This window comes from Chinchilla lanigera, unplaced genomic scaffold (assembly GCF_000276665.1).
Source record: "Chinchilla lanigera isolate Chin_1 unplaced genomic scaffold, ChiLan1.0 scaffold00017, whole genome shotgun sequence".
Lineage (NCBI taxonomy): Eukaryota > Metazoa > Chordata > Mammalia > Rodentia > Chinchillidae > Chinchilla > Chinchilla lanigera.
The window spans coordinates 23,843,398-23,870,568 of NW_004955418.1; the positions used below are offsets into that span (position 1 = coordinate 23,843,398).

At 35.4% G+C, this 27,171-nt stretch overlaps 1 protein-coding gene across 1 annotated transcript in view; it reads right to left on the reverse strand.

Moving 5' to 3' along the window:
• The window catches only part of Rasa1 (RAS p21 protein activator (GTPase activating protein) 1), a gene marked incomplete at its 5' end in the record, with an annotated part of 89,960 nt that overhangs the window by 35,658 nt on the left and 27,131 nt on the right, over positions 1–27,171 (reverse strand). Inside the window, 7 exon segments of the mRNA XM_005382300.2 lie at positions 2,979–3,129; positions 5,371–5,423; positions 9,039–9,070; positions 12,066–12,183; positions 16,443–16,513; positions 17,213–17,348; positions 18,401–18,553. Coding sequence (XP_005382357.2) covers positions 2,979–3,129; positions 5,371–5,423; positions 9,039–9,070; positions 12,066–12,183; positions 16,443–16,513; positions 17,213–17,348; positions 18,401–18,553 — 714 coding nt within the window.

The window sequence follows — 27,171 nt, forward strand, 5'->3', positions numbered from 1 at the left end:
AACAACCATGGTTAATTTCCTGCAACTTTGTCTGTAATTCTGTTTTGTTTGTATTGTTCTTATGCTATTTTGCAAATGGATGTCTGCCTGTTAATATATTTTCCTTCTTTTGTTTTTTAAAATAAAAGATAACATAAAAATGAGTTTGAATGAATACCAACTAAATATCAGAAGCTACAGTATTTAACTCAAGGCAGGGAATAGCATGAAAATATGTCTAGTAAAAAGGCATTATCATAAAAAGGACATGTAAGGTTATAAATTTTTAAAGGAAAATGTAGTAACACATAAATCCAGAAATCAGAAAAATAAAAATAAGGAAATATAATTATAAAGCAGCCAGATACCACCAAAAGGATGATTATATGTTTTAAAGTAAAAAGCATCAAATTTATGAAAATCAAGAAGCATCAAAGGTTTCTGGCTCAACAACTGTAAAACACTGAGGACCCTATGCTGTACCTCAGTGTTCCCATATAACTGTCTTCCCTGCACTGACAGGCTACCGCTCATGGAAACTGTTGTTTCCAGAAGGTCCAGTAGCAAATTAAAAGAGTAGCAACCAACAGAAAACCCACAATTTCTCAGACACCCCATGAAGTTCCAGGTATAAAAGCAGACTCAGCGGCTGGGGATATAACTCAGTGGCAGGGCACCCGCCTGGCAAGCACAAGGTCCTGAGTTCAATTTCCGGTTAAAAGAAAAAAAGTAGACTTACATCTCAGGAAACTAAATCATGTTCAGAGTAAACTTGCTTGTGAAATGTGAGTTTCTGAAGACACAATGTCCTGGGATTCCAGTTAAGTTCTTAGTATAAACTTAGCACAACTGGGCTTCTCTTCTTGAACCCTAGATTACTTACTGTTCCTAAGCTTTGAAGTCTAACCAAACACCTCCCTGTCCCTTCTCATTACCTGAACTGTTCTCTTTTCGTGGGGTCCCAGACCTATCTGGGACATCCCCTTGGCTTACAAGTCAGTGCATCATCTTTTTTACTGGGCCCACCCAGTGGGATGCATTAGTACTACCTTTTCTCCCCCTCCTTAATGGACATGCCCCGGAGCTATACAGTGTATTTCACAAAGCAGGTAAGTCGAATCTTTGTGAAATCAAGTCCACTGCTAAATGTTTCCCCTACTTTTAACAAAATTTTACATATAGAAACATCAAAGCTAAGTTTCAATAATATCTACTTGAAAAATGTAACTGCTGCCTCTCATAACCGAAAGTCTAATATACAGTTAAATGGGAAGTAAGGATGGCAGTGTTAATGAGATCTGTTCACTAATATACTTAGTATGTTCACATCTAAACAACAAATGACAATCATCAAGGTGTATCTTTCTAAGAATTGTTTCTGACATCAATGTTGAAATGGAGTATGTATTTTCAAGGTAAGTCTAAAACCTGCCATTTCTCAGCCAATGGAGTCACCTTTTGGCTTTCCTTTTGAAAAATTAATATTAAAACTAGAAACAGTAGGACACACTAACTTTATAGGATGAACACACACATGGTCAAAGATTTGGGGTCATGGCCAAGGTCACCTCATGTGTATCTTCTAAAAAAACTTCATTTTATAAGTAGCCCAATAATTTTGCATAACCATAAGTTGAAAAGGAACACTATTTCTTTTTCTTTGTTCCACTGAAGTCTTTATGAACAAAGGCTATCTTTATGTATTTCACTGATTGTTTTCAGTAGTATACTAAGGACTTTCATCTCTGTAGAACATAGGCATCCCTAAGGAAGTGTAAGTCAATAAACAAATTTCCAAACAAATCAAGGTATTATCTTTTAAAAGTCTCAATTTGAGCATTAATTCAGTTAAAAATATACACTTTTAATTTATAATTTTATTTCCCAAATCTCTAGAACACTGAATAGTGAGAAATGCTAATAGACTTGGAGCACAAAGTGCTGGAGTTCAGCGACAATATTTATAACCCAGACTGTAACACAGAAGCTCATTCAAGCAGCTTATATGGGAGGCGTGCACTTGTATCTTCCATTCGATGCTTGATAACTGTCTAATGAGTTCTGGATTTCTGTTTTGATTTTCCAGATGACTACCTTCAGATCTTTATATACTTCAAGGTCAAGCTGGAACTGCAAGAAATTCTAACTGGAATGAATAATCCTATAGTGAGACTAAGACATTAGGCAGGCAAAAGGCAAATGTCAATGGTTTTCTTTTTATGCACTTGTTTTTGTTTATTTCTTTTTGCTTTTTTGAGAGACGGTCTCACTGTGTCACATAGTCTGGCCTTGAATTCACAATGCAGGCCAGGCTGGCCTCGGACTCACAGCGATCCTCCTGTGCCACAGCCTCCTAAGTGCTGGGGTCACGGGCTCCAATTATCAGTATTTTAAAACAAAAGATGGAACTGTAGTTATGAGGTATGGAAAAACCTTTTCATCTAAATATGAAGGATTACATTTTTGCTTTGACAGAAAAAATACTGACATTTTATCAAATGGTCTCCTCTATTAGTTTCCTAATCAAGCAACTACAATTCATTCTGAGTTCTGGGAGAAGCAAAGAGTTTATTTTGCAGGTGAGAAGTAGTAACCAGTCACAACTATGAGAACCCCAATCAGAGAAACCCGCTTTCCTGTTAACATCTGTGTAACTCTTGGGTAACACCTGAGGAACCTTTTTTCCCTATTAAAATGATTCACTGATAAAAGAATGCAATGAAAAAAAAAAAATGTAACGTATTTGCCTTTCCTTAGGTTATATGTTTTGTTCTTCTTGAAGATAATATATACTTATTAAATTGTGCTATAAACAGCTTGTATAAAATTTGTTATATTGACATTATTTTGGAAGGAAACAACTTCTTAATTTCTATTTATATCTGATTCTAAGTTATATTTTAAAACCCAGGAACTCTATATAATTTTTTACCTTATTACATCAAGACTTTGATTATTTTTGCCAAAGTAAAAATAAATAAAAATTGTTCATAATTTACCTGTTATAATATCGGCCTCCCATCATAAACTGATTGTTTGGTGTTGGACATATTTTAAATCGCTGAATATTTTCATTGGTCCGAAAATAAAGTGAATAGTCACCAGGCGTATTATCTGAGGGCCTCACAAGAAAACTGCAGACTTGCCCAACTGTAAAAAATTAAACTGTTAGTTTTCTTCCCAAAGTATCAAATTTAAAATAGATGTTAAGTAATATAAAGTACAAAGTCATAAACATAGAAGTTTCACTGGGAACACTTCTTAAAGACTTTTTGTGATTTTCCTTGTGATTCACACCACCTACTTGCTCATCTACTCTACCATCTTTATTTCAAAGAAACACACAACAGAAATTTTGCGGCAGTAACTTCTGGCCTAGAATGTCTGTGTGCACCACAGCTTGCAGAGAATAACCTAACCACAGGTAGAACAGAAGCTAAAACTGTTATATTCTGTTTGTAAATCCACTCAAAAGGAAAATTCTAACAAAGCTACATAAACTTTGCCTACGAATAGTCTATGTTTCATCAGTATTTCTAATTAGTAACTAAAATGACTGTGACCAAAGAGAATGGTATATAGAGGTAGGTTCAAAACAACTGAAAGATTTGAGGACAATATTAAAATCAGTATACACACACTATATTCAACTGGTATCATCTTGAAGAAAGACATGTAATAGAAACTTACAATACATTAAGTATTTTCAAATTACTTTTAGACAAGACTTTCTGATTTCTTTAACTAGTAATGACTTAATACTGAAATGCTTTGTCTTTTTTCTAAGTCCTAATGACACAGAGAAGATTAGGAATTGACTGGGGAGGAGCAATGAACACTGAATACCAAGCGTATTTCTCACAACTTTTTTTTTTTTTTTTTTTTTGGTTTTTCTCCGGTACCAGGAACCGAACTCACGACCTTGCGCTTGCCAGGCAGGCGCTTCTGCCACTGAGCTAAATCCCCAGCCCTCTCACAACTTATTAATGGTCCAATCATATGGCCACAGCATTTGCTACTGCGTAACTTCATGTGCAGTACAAAAAAGTAAAACATTTTAAACTGAATATTCAAGGCTTAAATACGTAAGTAAACTGACTATATAATGTAACAATAGGCTAAAATGATAGTGTCAAATCCTGGTAAGAATCCAGGGTACTCTCTACATTTCTTCTAAAATATGACAGAAAGTATTGTACATTCAAAATTATATATGCAAGTGTTATGTGTACTTTCCAGGCAAGAAAATTGCACCTGATTCTGAAAAGAGCACAGAAATATAAACTACTGTTAAGAAATGAAAGCTTGGCTGCTTTTCATGTTTACACACCTAAAACAAGAATGGGTGCATCAAGTACTTGGCAGTACAAGACCCAATATAAACTTAATTATAAATTCACTAAAATTAATATTGTTGGTCCCACCTTGAAAGCTGATGGCTTATTGCTATGGTTTAGCGTTTGGTTACTATTACTTGTCATGTAGCGATATTATGCTTACATCTTTCAAAAAAGCAAAGTATTAATCTAAAATGCAAATCTATATGGCTTAAACCAATAATTCAGATCACATGTTTAATAATCATCAATTTTTTCATTATGAGAATCTCATTTATGAAATACATAAACTATCCAACAATTTTTAAAGAATAAAACTTCTAAATAACACATTATGGATTAAATCTGTATTAGTTCAGTGTTATATATTTAGTTAGAACAGGATGATTTTCATTTTATATAATAAACCCAAGATATAAATCAGTTTTTATTCTTCATTTCCCTATAAACCCAAGTGTTAGGAAACATTAAATTAATACATTTTACACAAGGCTGAAGTATGTAATTCCACAAGTGTGTAAGATAAATACAAGAACATTTGTTTTTTGTAGTTCAATAGCAAAAGAATAACAACAGCCAACAGCCAATGGGGACCTGGTAAATTATGGTATTTGTAAATTAGAAAGCTTAGGGCCTTTAAGAAGAATAATGGAAATTTATACTGGCACATACCAAATGATTTCCCAAGATATTTCCTAACATGAAAAAAGTATGTTACATGTTTCTATGAGCATATGCACATGTAAGGGAAAAGAGGAGAGATACATACAGACACAGAAAACTTCTAGGAAAAGAAACTGTCATCAGGTATTATATCTGGGGACAGGACAGGAATAGAGAATGGGGTACAAGAAAAACATACTTTCTGGAATTTTGTGCTACCATGTATGTTTTTGATAAAACCTCGAGTTTCTCAACCCTGGGCAGAATTATAATATGCATAAACATTAATTGGTTGCTGAAGGTAAATACAGTACATGAAAAATGGTGACTTATTTTTTTATTCTTTTTAAGTACAGACATTTTTAAGAAGACAAGTAAATATAAAAAGTACCTGTCATTAGTAAAGTATAAGCTTCTTGTTTGGAAATCTTCCCATGGAACCATCTTAAAAAGAGAACAAATTATATATTTAAATGAAAATTCCTTTATGCTGCTGTCATATGATCAAAACTAAACCACCACCTTAATTGTAATTCAACTGACATATGAAATAAATAAAATGCAGCTGATCTAAGTATTTCATTCCTATTACATTTATGTTACTTTGCAAGAACATATTATGCTTATTTTCAACACGTAGAAGAACTACAGGCTACCAAATAAAAACCACTATTTTCATATTTGTTACCAATATAAAAATAACACTGACTTTAATCTTGGTGATATCTAATTGTTATATGCTTCACTGTTACCTCTTCTTTCTTTTGGGGAGATGAGAAGTAAAAGGGGTAGTACAGGCAGAGCCCCCTCTAAAATTGTGTTCCCAAAAAACAGTATTTTTCTCCTATCTCTCTCAAGTTGAGTTTGCTTATATAATACGGTCTCTCTTCCAATATAATCAAACTGTTGATGCATACTTTATTAAAAGCCAGCAAATAACACTGAGGGATGAGAACAAGTGGATACTAACATTAAGAACTAAAAGGAAAAAAAAAATAAAAGAAAAAAATAATATTCCTAATTCTGTTGGCGCTAACAGCTTATTAAACCTTTATATTCTGTATTCTAAAATTAAGCCTTTACAAATGATATATGGCATTATATTCATGACACCTAACATTATAAAAACTCAATTATTCAAACGTTACCCTGATATAAAATGACATCTGTCTAAAAAATTTACTACTACTTATTAAAGTACTTAAACTCTCTTGCTTGTCCAAGGCATATTACTTATCTTGCTAATTAACATGTTTTAAAGCCAGGCTAACAATTCCAAATGCTTCTTTACCACTTTGCTACATCTTCTTAGGGTCTACCATTATCTGTAATAATTAAGCACAAACTGCAAAGTATGTAAGATTAAACTAAGTGCTCTAAACCTAATGTTACAAGTTTAGAGGTTGCTCACATTGCTTTAAAATATCCATGCTATTACTGGTGAAAGTATGAAAATACAACTAAACTTTTAGCTTTTCACTTGAATTCTCTTTTTAACAATATTCCAATCATTAACTCACTAACTCAGATTTCCTAGTGTTCCCAGTACCAATTATGAATAAGGAAAAGTAACCATACAAGCAGTGCAGGCTGCCTTAACAGGCAGTAAGGTTCCACACAGCACGCAAATACAGGCTAAATGATCCCTTACTACAAATGCTAGGGCAGAATTTTTATATTCTGAGTAAGAGGTGACAAGATGACCTCCAAGGGCAACCGTATTTTTTTCAAATATGCCAAAATGGCAAAAATGTCACTGTCTCTAAAATGGGTTAAAGATTAATAAGATTCTTAGTATAAGCTAGCCTATAGCTAAAGTAGCAGTATTATTTTCTGAAGTTACTCCTATATAAAATTTACATAATCCACAGACATGCATAGATGAGTTACAGAAGAAAAAGAAAAAAAGATAAGTTTTGCCCCATCTGTTTAGGGAAAAAAAAAACAAAAAAACAAAAAAACAAAAAAAAAAAAACACTAGTCATGTATAGCTAGAAAACCAGTATAGGCAGAAAATACAGAAAGGAGTGTTCCAAGTATGTGTGAGAATATTGTGGAAATAACAAAGAAGACTACCAATGCTTTAAAGTATACAGAGAAAACAATGAAAAAATAATATTTACTGAATGATTTATCACATATACAATTTATCACACAGTAAATAATGGTAAGTGAATGAATAAATGGAGGAGAACCCTGGTCTAAGAAGCATCTTAACCAAAGAGAAAAAAGGGGGATGATGACCAGTATTATGTATCTGAAGACCTACAGACTGCAGCATATAAAACTAGCAATGAGAAATAAGATGGGTAGGAAAGGACACAAGTGTCAAATCATACATGGACTTTTCAGGCTCAGCCACATAAACATGATGAAGAACCATTTAAAGATTTTAGGTGGGAAAGTGGTACCATATGAACTATGCTTTTCAAAGAGCATTCTGGTTACAGGAAGAGAGAATGTGAGACTAAAGACGGGGAGCTCAACGTGAAGGTCACTGCTGCGTTAGGCACCAGTAAGAAGTGAAAGCGCCTGAAATGGAATGCAGTCACCTGACAATCGAGAAGAAGACACACGCCTAAAAAACCCGTTAGGAGACAGAGTCACAGAACTTGGCATCTCTGTCACACAAATGTCCTACCTGCTTACTCACAAAAGGAACTCACTGATGTGCCTGAGGGTTCTTTAAGAATTGAAGACACTTCATCCTCATGGTCTCTGCCCAAAACAAACCAACAATGCAAACCTAGCTTATGCTACACAGCAAAGGAGTAAGAAATCAGAGTGAGGAAAAGGAGAGACTGACAAGGTATTAAATAAGGAAAGACTCTCCAGTGAACGTGACCTTTAAACTTCAAACTGGCATCTGACCTCAACATTTAAAAGTACATCTGTAGTATTATCTGAAATAGGGATTAAAATGTAGATTGATAATTTGTCTTAAATTCAGGAAGATTTCATAATAGTAAACAGACGTTCTTTGTGACTAGACTGAAAAGGCAAAAATTTTCTAGTTTTCTATTTCCCGCAGCCTTTCCTAACTCCAAGAGTGAGCATCGGCTGCCACTTCTCACCGCTCCTACACGGCTGATCTCTGAGCAGAAGGAGACAGCTCTGTGCACCTAAGGGTCTGCTGAGAAGGAAAATAACGAACATCAACATTCTGTAACAACGAATCAACTTCATTTGCTTACGTTTTCTGACAGTTCAAACATTAATCAGAATTTATAAATCCTGATATTGTAAGGATCAACAGGGTTTAAGTCTCACTGACGGAGTCTCCAGCAAGTACAGAGAATAAGAAAAATGAACTCAGACAATATAGACTCTTCTTAAGGAAGAGCAGAGAACTAAGTAAGGTGACAGGAAACAGAACTTCTGTTTAATGTGTGGTGTCGAAAGGACAGAAAACAGAAAAAGAACATTTGAGGTAAGCCTTATCCTCCGTCCATAAATGCTAACAGGGCCGTTAAGGAAAAGTGTTCTATTCAAAATACATGACATGAACAGTCAGTAAAATAATCTAAGTAAGGAAGAACTGGGATTGACAGTTAAGATCTTTTACAGGAAACTCATACCTATAAAACCAGTCTTAAAAGATTATTAAAAGAAATACCTTGATGAATCTTATTAAAACTGTGAAAAACTATGATCCTGGGGTATATTTTTTAGATGAAAACAAAAATGAAGCAAAAAACCTGAGCTAAAAAGTCCTAAAAAATACAACCAAGTAAACAAGAAATACTATGACTAATCAATAAGAAAATAAAGAAACACATGATTCCTCACTAATGATGATACTCACTAATGTTAATATGTAATATTTACCAGAAAGTCTTAGTTTGGTGATATGTAAGTGGAATACAGGTATAAGACACTATTTATTTAAAAAAGACTATATTGCTAAGTCCTTAAGAAAATAGATATACATCAACTCTCTAAGTCAAACAGAAATTTATAAGCCAGTCCTAAAGTATTATGAAGTATGTTTTGGACAGCTTCAATCAGTAGTTCACAATATATTTCTTTCTTTCCTTTTGATACTTAACACAAACTCACATTTTGCCTTCATGTGGATCTTCTTCCCGGCCCTAAAGGGAAGACATTAAGACAGTTTTTTACATAAGTAACTATTAAAACTATTAGAAATTGTAGTAAAATTCATAAAAATATCTTCAAACACAACTTCACAATGCCCTTCACAATTATATGTATATGAAAAGATGTTTCTCTTCAAGGACTCCCTCCGCAACTCTGCACGCTCCTCTCACGTTGGTGGCGCGAGTCTAGTTCAGGCCTTTGCAGTGTTCACGCTTTTACGTTAGCCCAGCTGCGGCACAGCTCCCTCTGTGCCCCTCCCCTTCACAGCATCAGAGCCCACCACGCTCAACTACAGCTGTGTCCAGCACTACAGAAAAACCAAACCCCATAAACTCACTTACCCAACCAGCCTTGAATACCTCTCTGCTGCCCCAGAGTCCTCACTCTGCAGCGGAAGTCCTTCACCACTGGACGCAAGTATGTCTTTCCTGCCCCACACTGCCTGTTCTCGAGGCGCCCACACACTAACCCACTCGGCAGTCTAGGTTATCTCATGGTAGAGCTTGTTTCTTGTCACTACAGTTCCTACAATGTCCTTTCCGCTCTACTAATCTGTTACATAAGGCCTAATCCATGTTTCCAATGACACCTCAAGTGAGACATTCTGAGCCCCTAAAAGTATTAGCTTTTGCTTTGAATATAAAAGACATCCTCACTTTATCATCCTTTGAATTTTACCTAACTTTATACTATATTCCAGTCTTTTACGATATACTCACATTATTCATTCCACAACAAAGGCAAAGGCTATCAGCACTTTAAAGTCTAAGCCACTCTTTGTTAATTACCACTGACTACCACCGTAACTCTGACACAAGGCTAGGTACATACTTTTCACTGAACTTCCACCAAAATGTGCTTAGTACAGTACTATGGATTTACTTCCCGCCATTTAGTTATCGCTCAGTGAATCAGACTAAAATCACACCACTAGATAAATGCCTGTTACACCCAAGGCGGCATACTAAAAGTAACTATACACATCGATAGCACTATCACTGTCCTGTAGGAGGAGGTTATGTAATACATTAATTGTACACAGTGTAATGAAAGGTAGAATTAAGGAAAGGCTATGGAAACACAGGGGTTGGAAACACTTTAGCCTAAAAGAATCTAAAAAGGTTTAAAATCTGTGCAAGAGGTGACATCCATTTGTTTTTAAAACAGGAATTCATTATGCAGTTCAGGCTGGCCTTGAGCTCATTCTGTAGCCCAGGCTAGCCTCAAACTCATGGCTATCCTCCTGCCTCAGCCACCCGAGTGCTGGGATTACAGACCTGCACCACCACAACTGGCCCAGGTGACACCTGAATGGAGCTGATAATGACAGTTGAATTTCACAAGACATCTAACAGGGCAGGAGTGTCAGGACCGGAGAAACATCTGCTGCAGGCCCAATAATGCCAGACACTGGCTTGGCAGTGGGGACATACTATTCTGTGTGAGAACTAAATTCCCCGCCCAGAGCACACATTCAGTTAAAGCAAGTAAAGCTTGGAGAAGAGTAATTAGAACTATCTGAGAGGAATATTCCTTAAATCCGGTAACTAAACACACACCTGAAGCATCTTCACTATCTTGATGATCCCAAGTAGCTTTTCAACCCACAAGGAATGCACTACTAACGAAGCCCACTATTTCAAGTGTGACGAAACCCACCCTGCGTAACTACGTCACACTGTCCACTCACTCTGAGTTGTTAACTTTTATTTTTCATTCCTTGTACAGTATTTACATTAGCTAACATCCCTTTATCCTCAACTGGACTATTATTTACTGATTTGCAGCAGCCGGTGGCTATCTTTCACGTATCCTTATAAAAGTTTATCTTGTTCAGTTTGATCCAGAATTCTAAGAGCTCAAGTTCAACTATACTTGAATTCCTTTAAATCATCAGGACAGGGAGGAGGGTGACATAGCAGAGAGAGAAACCCACCATAAAAATTTTAACCACAAAATTCTGTGGGACAGGCAACACAGTAAGATGCTTGAGCATGAGGACTTCTCGCCTATGTGGAATAAGTGCCCCTCCTACTGTTGGATAAAGAACACTACTCTAGGATTATTAAGGCATGCTAAGTGAGTACTGTGTGACTACAAGAGCCGAGTGTATCATAACATTTCCTTGACTCCTCCTACCTTTCCTCAACATCAAAACTTTGATTCTGTGAATCAAAACACCCTTGCCAAGAATAGGCAGATAACAGAATTGACAGCAATAAAATTATATTTTCTACTATATTTCTGGTGCCACAATCAAAGCACAGGTTTTAAAATATTACCAGACCCATGACGTAATTTAAAAACAAGAGCTTTGACGGTCATAAAATAGCACAGAAAGCCACTACATACCACTAGACAAAAGAAAGGGGAGGGTGAATTCCCAAGTTTAATGTACTTGAGTGGTACTGAGGATAGCCTGTGCAGTGTACATACCGAGTGAATGCTGACCTGCTATCTAAATACGCACACACATGACAATTTCCCCCGTGTGCTAAGGTGACTACTAACGTATTAGGTGGTGGTAACAAAACAAAGGGAATATTCAAAATGTAGAACCATGGGATAATATCTGTGTAATAGAAGTGAATTTTTTCAGGTTACTGGAAAATTATGCATTTTTTTGGAAAACAAAGAATGTGACATCAAATGTACAAACATTTGACATTCTACGATTATTCACACATAATTTCACTTATGAGAAAGTCTAAGAGGGCAAAAAAGGATTAAAAGAAGCACAAATTTTAAGACGAAGTTAGGAAAGCTTTCTGAAAGTTGATAGCTACATATTCTAACATGCTAGCTTGTCTGTTTTTAAAAATAAATACAATTTTAATGAAAAAAATCCTTGTGCTTATAAATTAAGTATTTTTCATAAAAGAAACTTCTTCATAACTAGTTACCCATATCATGGACAAGTTCCAAATCTAAAAAAAAAAAAAAAAACTGGAATTTAAAATTCAGAAGGAAAAAAATAAAACTTACCACCTCTTCTACGAGGTCTTCAACAATAAGGCCTTGTTCATCTGTCCTTAGATTTGTAACCCACATCCATCCATCTTCTAATTCATTATGAACAATGAACATATCTCCTTTTAGGAAACTACAAGAGCAATTATGAAGTTACTAGAATTAAAAATGTTAAACATGGAAACTTAAACAGTCAGCCACAACATATGAATAATACGATATTGGTAAAACACATGGGATCATATCAAATGCCTAATTGTTGTCCTGTTTCTGGCATTATCTATGACAACAGAGACCTTTCATAGGCTGAATCTTAATTCTTCATTGGTAAAATGGGTTTGATATGGGTACCTGTGTCATCTACACTGCTAGGTTATTATTAGATATAAATCAGAATTTCTGCATAGAGTAATTACATACGTATTGAAACTTTTAAGGAACAACTCTCAAGGAAACTGAATTGAAAAATTTTAACATTCAGTGTCACAAAGCTTTCAAATGTAAGTTAAATGTAAAATAAAAACAAATACGTTATATGTATATAAGATATAGTTCATTTTGAAAAGTCTGCTTTGGATAAGCATTATCAACTTTATTGTGTAGACACTATGTCAGTTAACATTTTCCTCACAAAAATACCAGGGATATTTAATTTACTCAACAAGTACAGCATTCTTTCTCTGAAGGTGGTGCCAGTGTGTGTATGACTAGAAAACACCATTTCTTTTTCAGTCTCAGAGCAGGAGGGTGCATACACAATTGAGTTTCCTCTCAATGCTACCTAGATGTTTTAATCTCCACATCATCATGGGAGCAACAAGTTGCTGACACATGACACCAATATAAAATCATCAGTAATTTCTTAGTTCTCCTTTTAGGCTTGAAGAAATGCCTTTGCACACTGGCAGGTCCCAGATTGGTCGGGTATCACCACTGACCCGATACCCATAACCCTATCTGTCACGTATTTTTCAGTAATTTTTCCTTTAGGCTTACTATTCACAAAGTTCTAGTAAGTCTTTTCTTATATACTGGAAAGCTGTGTTTTCTCTAGAGCATCTCAAACTTCACTGTTTCTTGGACACGTTTCAAAAAATAAAATTTGTGCACAACACTTTTCTCTGTATTTGAAACACCACAGGATATTACATCCTGTCTTGGTTCTACAACTCTTCTTAGTGGTGGCTAACATCTCCCTAGCTGAACAGCAGCAGACACTCCCACCTAACGACATAAATTACTCCTTCCTAGAACCACGGGAGCGCGCCCACTAAGGAGCAACCCAGGGGCTGGGACTGCAGCCCCGCAGTAGAGAGCTTGCCTTGCATGAGGCCCTGGGCTCAAACCCACACCACACTCGCACACTAACAAAGAAATCATCACGATGTATGGAAAGTGGGTGTGTACGTACAGGAACTAAAATAGAAATAAAAAGGGGTGCATTTCATTTCTTGATCAAAAGTGGCCAACAGTTTTGCTTTTCTTGTTTTTTAATTTCATGTTTTTATTGCTATACCAACTCTTTATGGCACAGAAAAACAAAAAATTACATAGAAAGCTTATCAGTACAAACAATGTAAAACTTATTTTCCCACAAGAGTCTAAAATGTTTCAACTCATTCATCTTCGGATGTGTTTGCTTTAACAATAAACTCACGGGAGTGAATAGGGCCAAGTCTAAAACTATGGCTCATGACTTTATGCACATGAATAGTGCAGCTAAATGAACACCTGAGCATTCTGACTCTTCTTTAAATCCCCATCTTCCTAGTTCAGGAGTTCCCAACTGGGAGTGGGGAGAGGTTAGGGTGCCTTTATAGTCTTAAATATTGGTATCATAAACACCTTTTACTGTATGGATTATAGCTACTATTGATATTTATCACACAGAACCTAAAGCAAAAATGTTTTTATATCTTTACTGATTCATTTATATCTCATTACATAAAGCAGATCAAAAATAATTATAACTTTTACAGGTTTAGTAATGCTATTTTTGTTTTAAATTTTTCAAATCTCTTACATGTCTGCTAAAAGGAAAACTTAGAGATATTCATGTGTTTCTACGTTCATTTTATTACTATATTTTTTTTTTTTTTGCTCTAGGTATATGATGAAAACCTGGCTTCAAACAAATACGCACTTGTGAAAGGGATGAACATATTAATAGCCTTTTCAAATAATTATAGTCTTCTGTTATACTATATCAAAAAGTCAACAGAGCTGGTACCTTCTTGGAGGTTAGTTATACTAAGGAATCTAAAACTATGTATCAAGGAACTTCCTATATGTATTCCAATAACATCCACTGGTCTACTTTGCATTTTAAATCTTCTACCCAGGCATAATTTTGTAGCATTGATCATTTAGAAAATATTAGGTCACTGAGTTATGCAGATCTTCTAGTTGTTGACACATCAATATATACTACCAACATATCTCATTCTTCACTGTCATCACTAAGCACATTAGAGAGGTCATTATTTGTGAGACTCAAGCTCTTGATGACCACTAACAGAGGGTTCCGACAATTCTAGTTTTTCTTGCTCAAAAGCTCAAATTTTGTTTTTGGCAATAAATATGGTAGTTATTTTCATGGAAATAACAGTTTCACTTTGTTACATTTCAAAAAGAACATCAAAACACTGGAGTCTATCCATCTTTCACATAAAAATGGTGTGCACGAAAGCAATAGCAAGTTACCTCTCAACTCACTGCTTTTTCTCAAGACACTGAATTCCCATACAAAGCACAAGTGTTTTATATGTATTTCCTCTTTTATTACAAACAATATTAGGTTGATATTTAAGAATATTTTAGTGCCTTTTCAAGAACATGAAATGAGACTATGTTTGACTAATTACAAGTGGGTTACAATGAAGGATATGGTACACTTACGTCACCGCACTGCCATGACTTCTACAGCACCAGATTTACCAGGGAAGGCTTTCCCACTCTCATCACACAAGTCACAGTGAAAAAGGCCAATGATGTCTTAGTATAATTATGAAAATAAATTTGATCCCATGGAGTGTGATGGTTAATTCATGTGTCAAACTGATTGGCCAGCATATCTAGATTAAGCTTTATTTCTGCATTGTGTGGGAGGGTGTTGCTGCAGAAATTAATCTGCAACTCAGTGGATGGCCCTATAGAATCCAACACTCCTGCCTCAATGTGGGAGGTTATCATCCAATCCTGTGAGTTTCTAAATAGAACACAAGGTGGGAGAAGCATTCTCCCTTTTCTTTCTTTCTCATTGGTTGATCTGGTACATTTTGTCTCATCTTTCTTTCCTGCCCTCAGATTGAATTTCCTTCACAGTTTTTCAGGCATTTGAAATTACACAACTCGCTTTCCTAGGTCTCCAGCTAGCAGATGGTAGAGCACAGAACTTCTCAGTCTCCTCAGTGGTGAATATATCTCCTCCTCTAGAGAACCTCAACTCAAAAACCCTCTGAATGGGTCTCAAGGAGCCCCAGGTACCTGGGTCACACTGTGAGAACTGCTGTCTTAGAGGACTCCACTGGGAATTTACAAATTATCTAAAACTTCTCAATTTGTACTTCCACACTGTTTTCCTTTATAAATTATATTTATTTTCTCTATTTTGTTTTGCCTTTCCACCAAAGATCACAAATAAAGGTGTGTCAAAAAATTAAATGAGAAACTATCATCTTGAAAACAATCATATAAAAATGGAATTACTATTTTGTAATTCAGATTCTCGAATCTTTGTTTTTATTACTGTATTTCCAAAAATTATGTAATTATTCACAGATACCCTTAACATTTTACAGATGACGGTTTTTTTAAAAAAGTTAAACAGCTTACAGAAAGGCAATGTTACTTATCAAATTACATAAAGGACTGAATTATATACAAATAATAAAACAAAAAAAATCTCATGTTCTATAGTTCTGTAATATACTGTTCTCTGCTTTAAAGCAGTTTCACTATATAGCCAAGGCAATCTTTCCTGCCTCAGTCTCCCAAGCACTAGGATTACAGACATGTGCCTCCATGTCTGGGGAGTCCATAACTTTCTCTACTTGAAAAATATTCACCTATTATGTAAAACAGAAGCTTGGTTATCATTTCAGTTGAGTCATAAATGTTATGCAGTAATAAATACTAACGTAAGAGTACAAATTATAATAGATCGCTCTTTACCATGTCAGAGATAGTGTCCTGTCACTGTCACCGTGCTCACCCTGACCCAAATCTTCAATTCTGAACGAAAAACCCAACCCAGGAGTGTGGAACAACTGACCCGATTAGGAAAGGCACGTTTACTTTGCCATAGTCTACTTCCCCAAATTCCAAAATTTTCCTAGGCCAAGAACAATAAATCTTCAATATCAAGGTCACACGAGAAATATTATAAAATACCTTATTTCATCAGTGTCTGGTACTTTTGTATAAGGTAAAATAGCTCGTACACGTCTTCTATCTTCTACTGGCTAAAAACAATGAAGAAAAAGGCCTTTTTGTTCAAAGTCAAAAAAAAGTATGTCCACACAAAGGTAAAGCAAACACAAACAAAAAACAGCCACACTACACAAACTTAGGAGCATTCATTTTTTCTGCTACTGTTACTACTCAGAGCTTAGAAATCTTTAATGCTCATGTTTTTATGTTTTTATAAAATTATTTTCAGCAGCTGGGCATGGTGCACACACCTGTAATCCCAGCACTCAGGAGGCTGAGGCAGGAGGATTGTTGTGAGTTCAAGATCAGCTTGGGCTACAAAGTGAGCTCAAGGCCAGCCTGAGCTGCATAGCAAGACCCTGTCTCAAAAAAACAATAATTAATTAATTAACTAATTTTTAAGAATTTATTTTTGAAGTATAGTGGGTATCTTTTTATTCAACTTCTGTGGTAATTTCACGATTAGCACCATGAAATCAGTAATTATTTCTTATGCATTCAAAAATACGTTAGGCTATAAACACACAGAATTATTTAAAATATAGACTATTATAGAAAAACCTTTTTTAAAAGAACTTTTCAATTTTGTTCTGACATTAGAACCAGAATTAAAATTTAACATAAGATATATTTATTCAAATATAATAGTGATCGTAAGAAACTGAACAGAAGCAAAATCCATTACAAAAGTGAAATAAAGTTTTCAGACAGTTCATTTCAATTTTACTTGCCTCTGGTGGTGCAACGGGATAAAGTAGTTTTTCTCCTTTAAGCAAACAAGAAACATGACTGTAATAACCTATCAGATCTGACAGTGAAGAGAAACGTCTTCCACCAATGTAGTAATCTCCACACATAGCAATAATCCTATGGAAAAGAAGAAAATGCAGTACAATGAAATCTTTACAGCCCATTTTTCTTCCTTGCCGTACTGGTGACTAAATCTAAACCCTTGTGCATGGTGGAGAAGCACTCTACCACTGAGTTCTCTCCCCAGCCCTTAGAGCTGATTTTAAAAAACAAGTTTTATAAGGAAATTATATATTTTTAAATTTCATGTATTTTCCCTTTTACATACATCTCTGTGCATTAAAAAAAAGTCACTTTATCATGGACCAATTACTACAGGTTACTTCTTTTTAAGTAAACATAAATATGTATATATAATGCATTTAACATGAAATACATATCAAACTTGGAGGCCTCCATTATAAATTCAAATATTTAAAAATTCATCCTTAGATACCTCACTCATCCTCTATTCTTAAAAGTAAGTCAGAAATTTTAGTTACAATGTCAAATGTTAAATTTTGGTATTATTAAATTGCATGTGAAACTATACTTCATATAAATACGTAAGAAGTATGACAGCATTCTCAAAGCTTATTTTAAAATCTAAAAAAGGTATTCATTTTTTCTAAATAAAACTTCAATTTCTCCCATCAAATGAAATTATATATAGATACAGATATAGATGTAGATATAGATATATATAGACATAGATTAGATAGATTCTGATGCCCACACTTCAAAATTAGTATGTCTCTTTCACTGAGATGAATGTCTGCAAAGTTGCAAAATGGCAACTGTACAATGAACAATGGGCATAAATCCTGATTTTTAAAGTACTTCCTATATTTCTGCTACTTCATAGACTATTTGTATTTCTTTATACATTGAAAGTGACAAATACATTTGCAGTTTAGCACAGTAATGACCAATAATATTTATAGCAAAAAAGGTAAGCATCTCAACAATATGTACTCTAAATAACTGACTACATCATCTAACTGAATCAATATTTTTCTGTGTTATTCAAATGTCACCAAATCATAGGCTTTTGTGAAAGCAGGTATGTTTATCAATACTGCATCAAGATAGCTATACCGTGTGACCCCCTAATAGGAAAGAAGACTTACCTAAAGTGGCTGACAACACTTGTCTGGCTAAGAAACGAAAGTACGAAGGATCCTGGCCTCCGGTCACTCTCTCTTATAAGGTAGCTGCCAGACTTTCCTGCTTGCCGAAGGCGTTCTTCTGCTATAGTTCTATCAAGTTTTCCATGATACCACCTAGGGGAAAAAAGACATGAGATTAGGATGAAAACAGCAACCATAAAATTACTGTGTTCACTGAAAAAATACTTTTAGAAGTTTTAAATACCTACAAGTAATTCAAACATACATTTTTACTTTGAATCAGTTATTACAAGTTATTTTAACTCAGATATTTTTAACTCTTCTCTATCTAAAAATATTCATTTACTCAGTTTTTAATTTTGTCTATAAACTTGGGCTCAATCACCTCATATAAGATCCTCCTTTAATTCTACACATCTCTCTACCTCCAGGATTATCTGCTCGAAATACACTTCTTGCAATCAAATTCTTACTTAAAAGAATAAGATGGGTAAATGGAAAAGAGTAATAAATATATAAGCATTCTATATATCTTATCATAATTCTGTCATAAACACTACAAGAAGGCACATGGAGCTTTTGAGAAAGCAAAACATTTTATTCCATTTCAGTGTTTGTGCTCTGTGATAGGAAAACCCGAATGACACTGCCTAAAAGGCTGCTATTCTCACTTCCTACTTCAACATGAAGCTGATTTCTCCCTTTGATTCTTAGACGATTTCCTCTATAACCATCGGCTGAACTCAGCTTCTCTAGTGCATTTCACAAACATGCAGAGCGCACACAGCACCTCTGTCTTCTAAGCTATAATGCGCCTGAATGACTGCTTCGACTCTAGCATCATCCATGCTTTCAATTCATGCCCAAAGAGTCGCATGGACTCCAACATACAGACTGAAGTTATCAGATGGCACGTTAAACAAACCCCTAGAATCATAGTTATAAGGTGTTCTTACATGTCTAGTACTCTAGCCAAACCTATCCTTACATACTGTAGTCTAACTTGAGCTGCTCAGAGGAAAACTGGAAATACAAGAAGCAAATTGTAAAATTATTATACCACTATGACTATTTTTATAAACTTCTACAATGGAAGCTTATTATTCTTGACCCCTTATTTTATTTTATTTTATTTTATTTTATTTTATTTTATTTCATGACCCTGGGAACTGAACTCGGGACTTATACATGTTGGACAAGTACCTTACTACCTAATCAGACCTTTGTTATTTTGAGATAGGGCCTAGCTAAGCTGTCCAGGCTGACCTCAAATTCACAATCCTCCTGCCTTAGCCTCTGAAGTAGATGGATTAGAGGCATGCACTACCACCCTCAACTCAGCTTATACTCTTCAAAGTAAGATAAAAGCACAAAAACTTTTGAAATCATCTCAAAAGAATTATCTTTAGTTTTCTTCTAACTACCAGCCTATTTATTTATTTAGAGGTCTGTGCAAAGACTGAAAATAAAATTATAAGAAGCTTAATCATATCAGTAAACTGTTAGCATTAGAGGAAGAGGGAAGGTCAGTTCCTCTGAAATCCTTACTATAGTCTTACTATCCCTCATTACCTCCTAAGAAGACTAATACTGAACTTGACTTAGAAGACTTCAGGTTTGTCTTTACTCTCAACGGCGGTGGCAAAGCTACGGCACTTGTGCCACGGCTGGCTGCTTGTTATCACTGAAAGTTCCAAAAGGTTCACCACCACTGATTTAAAAGGAAACAGACTAGGTATTACTAATGGTCCCTTGAAGAGCTCAAATTTAATGGCATATAAAAATAAAATTTTGAAATTTCAGGCTAGAAATTTTGCTGTAAAAATAGAAAACACCCACTGAATACTAAACTGTACTACATTATTACCTAAAGCAGTTAAAATATCCAGCAGATTTATGACAAAACTAAGGAAAATTTTAGCCTCTATTTTTTTTACTTATTACGTTAGTTTTCTACTATTTCAGGCAAAATAAGATTAAAAGATTTTATTTGATTTCCATTTTGTAAACTTATGATCCACAAACTCATGAGGCACTATACAATTACTATTTTGTAATAAGTATGTGTTTCTTTTTTTTTGGTTTTTTTCTCCGGTACCGGGAACCGAACTCACGACCTTGCGCTTGCCAGGCAGGTGCTTTTGCCGCTGAGCTAAATCCCCAGCCCTGTAATAAGTATGTGATTAAAGACCCTTTTGATAGATAAAAGATAAATTTATTTATGGCTTTTAGTTCATCTATCTACATATGTTAGAATTTTAGTATGGTAATCAATTCAAAATAGACATTAATCTAAATCTATTCCATGAATATCAGTGATTCCCTTTCAGAAACATCATACATGTAATGCAAAATATGTCAATTCTAGATTATTACTATAACTGCATTTAAATTATCCAACAGTTTATTGACATATATGTAGTTAATCTGTTCCTCAAAACGTTTTGTGGAAAATTGTATGGTCTTAACTCAGAATTTCTTGAATTATCCTTATTGTTTACTTCAAATTATGGTGAATTATAGTAACAAAAGTATTTTAAATGCTTCTGTCTAGGTGCTTTAAAGTTATTTTTAAAGCAGAAAAAAGCACTGTAATTAAATTGACACACGAAATCTTTACCTCACTTAAATAAAAAAATCAGGAAAATAATTAGCATTATCCTAGATATAAATAATTTCACTAAAATTACACATAGCATTATGCAGGTAATGGTGTGTTGATTTGATTGAGATACTTAACACATCTATAGAACCCAAGTACATTTCTACACTCATTAAAAACCAGTCCTTGGTTCTATTCAATACCAATGTTTCTCAACCTTGTTTTTAAGTTCATCTTTTTTATAAACAGAAAGAGGTTCAGAGTTCCTCATAATCATACATATATTTTTCCATAAGTCAAAAAAGTTGTCTATGTTTAACCTCTTGATATCTGCAACAGAGTTATTTTCAGTTAAGATATAAAATATGACTTCTTGAAATATAAATCCAATAACAAAGACATAACCTATCTCAGTAATGGACACTTCCCTAATTGGTATCTGTCTAAAGTAGTTTTTTGTTTTTTGTTTTTTTTAAATGCTAAGTATTCTGCCTCTACCGCAGGCAGGGGGCAGGGGGTAGGGGGCAGACAAACAGGGAGAAGAGGGAGGCAGGGAGAGAAGGAGATAAATCATTAAAGCACAACCTTAGAAAAGACAAGTCTTCTAATTTAGCCTCCTTGCCAATTAAATTTTTTAAAAAATCTCTTCTTCAGTGCCAATTAAATTTTTTAAAAAATCTCTTCTTCAGTGTCTGTATCAGGAGTTCTGATCGCTAAGGACTATTACGTATGTCTGAAAAGAATATGAAAACAATTTAGGCAATACGAAAAGGTTGGTTACACTGACCCCCTAAGCTTGTTCATAAGGAGATTCAAATGACAGATACAAGACTAAAACTTACTAGAAACGGCTTATCAGTGGATTTCTCCAAAGCTATGGCCAAATCTACGTTTTTTTACATCATTACCAGCATTGGTAAAATAGAGGAAATAATTTGTGCTAACCTCAGAAAAAATTAAACACTTGTCCTAATCTCCTTTAAAGAAAAATACAGAAACGAGAAACAGAAACGAGGAAAAATACAGAAACGAGGATGCTATACAGTAGAATAGTTAAGTGGGAAAGCCCTGGAGCTATTGTCTTTGAGCACTAGATCTGCCACCTTGTTATGCAAAGTACTTTATCTCTAGGTTCTAAAGTCTTCCTTTATAACAAAAGTGCAGGTCAATACTGCCTACCTCATAGAGGATTGGCTTGATATTACAGGTCAAAAATCCCTAATCTGAAAATCCAAAATTCAAAATGCTATGAAATACAAACTTTTTGAGTACTGGCATGACACAAGTTTCACATTAGCTGGGCGTAGTGGTTCACTCCTGTAACCCCAGTACTGAGGAGGCTGAGGCAGAAGGATCACCACAAGTTCAAGGCCAGCGTGGGTTACATAGTGAGACCCTGCCTCAAAAAAAAAAAAAGTTCCGCATTTTCGAGTTCAGATTTTCATTTAAGAATGCAAATCTATGTAAAATCTAAAAAATTCCAAATCTGATAGACACATTTTAAATGCAAGATAAGGATGCTCAACCAACATTACTAAAAAAGCTAATACATATACAGCTGTGAAGAGCACCAAATGGATAGTAAAAGCCCAGTAAATGTTATTATTAAGCCACTGTTTGAAGGAGAGGGAAACTAAAAGACTGTTAAGACTGAAGAAAACAACTTCCCCAATGAAACTCAAAAGTTGTCACTGCTGCATAAATGTGATCAGTGTATGAATCATACAAGTTCCAGCTCTCTTCCTATTTTCTAGTCTTATTTACTGCCTCTAATTTTGGGAAGAGACCAAGATAAACCAATCTTCATTTATACTAAGGCACTGATTCCAGGGGAAAATTTCTTCTCAAAGCTGTGTCTTGAATATCACAGATTACACATACTGACTGGGGCTGGAGGTCTCACAGGACGCATAAAGTAGAGAGCTGCATTTGTTCTAGCAGCTCTAGAAGGAAACTCTGGTTCTCCCAGTGTGCATGCTCCCTCGAGGGATGGCAATTCGACTTACATTTATAACACTTATTCTCTTATTTTAAAAGGAAATTCTCCCTCCTTCTCTCTTTCAAAAGAAAGATGAAACAGTGTTCAAAAAGTGCATTCTTTTCTCAGCTAGCTTTGTGAATTTTTGTTGAGATATCTTATGGACAGATATGAAGTCTTTTGATATCACTGTCTTAGAAACATAAATCAACTTAATCTAAAGTATCATAACATCTGAGATAAAACTTCATATTTAATAAGTCAACAATAAAAGAGACAGCTTACACTGATTGTACCCCACACCCACCCTGGGATGGGGAATAAAACTCAGGAAGCACTGACCTACATCCTCAGCCCTTTTTATTTTGAGATGGGATCTTACTAAAACGCCCAGGTAGGCTTGAACTTGAGATCTTCCTGCCTCAGTCTCTCAAGTAGCTGAGATTACAAGAATGTGCCACCAAGCCCAGTTCTCTACTTTTAAATTTGGGATCACATTAATGGTTTTTGTAGATGTGTGCTGCATATTGCTGGCTAACATTTGAGGGGGCCAGAGAAGAGCCTTCGTGTGTTTCAGTTTGCCTTGACTGATCAAAGGAGAGTATGAAAATGCACGCAGTGAGAAATTACCTGGCATGAAGCGAAACATATACTTCACACAAATGACACAAAAACTTACAACTACCTCAACAATTCTAAATGGAAACTTTCTACTATAGTAGAAAACAATACAGTGCTGATATCAATAGACATCCTTGCCCTGAAAAGGAAATTAAATCACAGTTCCCAACAGATAACTTCGCCTTTCCACTGAGCTCTTCCTTTTAGTGCTGTCCCTGAGGGGCACCAGAGTTCTTTCAGAGAAACTAGCAGAAACCTGACTGCGTACCCCAGCAGACTGTTTACACCCCTGAAAACTCGGAAAGATTCGCCATCACTGAGTTAGACCATGGCGCAAAAGTCAAACAAAAAATGCCACATGGGCAATTTCAGAGTTCGAAATATTCTCAGATTTATTCTCTCATCCATTCTCAGTGAAAATCCCACTGGGGTGGAGGAATGTGCATAATCCAATCCAAGACTCTGTCTCTGCAAAATGCCCATTAATCTCCGTAACTACCCGACACACCAACCAAAGTACTGTTCATAATTTTTCATCAACAAGGACTTTTTAAAGTACTACTATGTGTGAGGCACTGACTTAAATATTGGTTTCCTCCCTCTGTACTTTGTCATTTAAACAAAAAGGTGAAAAGATTATTATTTATCCATAGGTCACCCTAAAATCATCCATAGGTCATTCTAAAATTAAGGTATTTTCTACAGACTCTTCCTACAGAATTTTTAGACATTCTATTTATTTTTACTCATAGAAACATCAGTACCTCTTCAGCTCATTTAACCTATAACTTCTATCAAAATAATTCTCAAATTTTCTTCTCTAAATTTGATTTCCTTTCTAAGCTGCAGGTTTAACAATTACCTGCTGAGAACCTTCAGCTCTATGTAAAAATATCTACATCTAAAAAACCAGCAACAACTTCTACAAATACACAGATACAGACGTGAGCACACAGTCCTCCTCTCCTCGGTCCTCCACACGGTTCAGTGGGACCAAAATTCTTCCTAGTGTCCAGCCTCAAAACTTCAAAATCAACTTTGATTCTTTCCTCTCTCTCTAGTCATAAAACTACTGCCAATTTATACGTTGCAATTCCAACATCATTCATATTATTTCCCAATTTCCCATTTCTTCACTCTTTCTTTGCAATACTGTTCCAACCCTTCTTATAACTATGTAAAGACTAAACATTTTTATACGGTCTTCCTAAAAACAGGCTTAATCACTGCACTCGGATAATTCAAAAATTTACAAATGGGTATCCACTAGCAAATAAAGTACAAACTAGTATTCAGCTTGGCATTCAATGCTTTCACCTTCCTCTCCAGCCAAATTACAATGCTTAGTCTCACAAAAAGTATCTGTGCCCGACCACATCTTCTCACACACTCAGCACACCATTCTACTTGCACATCCAACCTCACTTTCGTAAAGTCCTTTCTATCCCCCTTAAATGGACACATTACCACTCTCTAACTTCACTGCATTTAGACATTAATTCAATCTGATAAGGCTTTTTTACATCTTTTTTTAATTTTAAAGAAAGACACAAAAAGAAACAAAAACAATGATACAGATTTTCAAAGCAGGATAATAAGAAATTAACAATGGTTAACGTATTGCATATTGCTATCTTCAAAGTAGTTGCTCACATTATAAGATGTAGGCATGCAAAATTAATCAACCAATACAAGCATTTTTTTTACATCTTTCGTATATGGCTATAAACTCCTCTAAAGTACCGTCTTGCTGGTTTTTATATCCCCTCTATCATTTGAAACAGTGTCTTGCACATAGTAAGTCCATAAAGGCTTGTGGGGATTGAAACAAAAGCTAGAGTAGAACTAGTTCTCTGGATTTCGCATATGAAATCACCTTCAAAATGACAGCAACGTATTAGCCCACCAACCAATCTTAACCTTGTATCCTTATTCTTAGTCTTAACCTTAATCTAATGGCAGTATCATTAGTCTAAATTAATGCCCTTATAAAAACTGTTTCATTATCATCATTATACAAGTTCTGATGGACACTTAATAAAGCAAAGCTCTAAAAGCAATGGGAGAATATGAGTTGAAGAGTACAAGCAAAAGGAAAAATGTGATATAGCCTTTCTCCATCTCAGGAGTGTTCTCTATTCTCTCCTGTTTCTTTTGTTTTGAAGGAAAAGACAGCCTTCCTCCTTATTAAGACTGCTCCTTTTTTAGTTCTCCTAATAAAGTAATATTCAAGGCCATGAGGAAGTAAGTAGACAGGCCCTCAGCAGTATGTTAAAACGCCAAGGAAGAGCAGCGAAGGGGAAATACATTACAGTCTGGATGATATGAACAAAAGGCCTACAGAGGAACAATAAAAGCTCAAAATCGTAGTATTCAACCACTACACTCAGGTAACTTTCCCTATCGGTACAGCCTCTCTGGCACTATGGCGTAGCTGAGCTTAATTCCAAAGGTCCTTTACTACATGCAAGAAGAAATCAATGAGCCCCAACAGCAGCTTTGCATCTCTAGGAGAGAAAGCGTTGACCATTTATATACAAAAGTTCCCCCTCAACAGGGATGCTGTAGCACAGGCAACTAAAAACAGATACTGCAAGACCATGCAACTTCCTTACTTCCACTCCTCATGTTCTCAATTTTCAGTCTCTGTCGGACAGAAATAGAAGTCCCAGAGAAAAAAGATATTCGAAGACTGACACTTGTAACCCATGAAAAGATCTGTTGTGATAGCACAAAGCAGAGAAATTTGGGGAAGATGAGAAAAAAGCTTTGGCAACTATCATATTTAACTGTTTCTTTACCTCCTGCCTAATGAGCAGAATAAGCTCCCCAGTGTCATCTGAAGAACTGATTAGTTTTTTCACAACTTCTTCAAATGCATTGTGGGACCAGGAGGCCCTCAATAAGATAACTATGGTAACTGCCCATAGAAACAATCCTCCTCCGGGTACCCAAATCACTCTCCAGGTAACCACGCCCGAACACCTCAGAGGGCATTTGCAAAAGGCAGCAGAAGCCAAGGCACAGCTTATTACTCCTCATCTCTTCTTTGCATTTATACTCTTCTACCTTGCCCTTCCAAATATAGCTCAGTGTATTCAGTCTAGTGCAAAGAAGCTGAACATTAATAGTTCTCTGGAATTTATCCACAAATTGTCAGTTTAAGATATATTGCTTTTATGTAAAGATTTGAGCAGTCTACTTCTCTGAATTTTAATTAAACTACAACCAAGTTATCAAAGACATCCTCTAAAATGTTATTATAATTTTGAACAACTTTCAGTAGCTATCAAGGGATTGGCCTACATATTAATTTTTTAATTAGGCTCTTCTTTTAACTGTAATGTGCTTTACTGTAACAGAAAAACTTTGAGACTGATAACCTCAGGCTGCTGCTTATTTAATAATACTTTAAATACCAACAGCAGTTGTTCAACCTTCTCCCATATGAAGTGTCCTAACATGAGACACTGAACTCTACTCTATACTTACTCCATGGTGAGAGGCCCTCCGAAAAACTCAAAAGATAGCATACTTGTTTTTCAAAAAGGAAGCGCTTGCCTGTGCCCT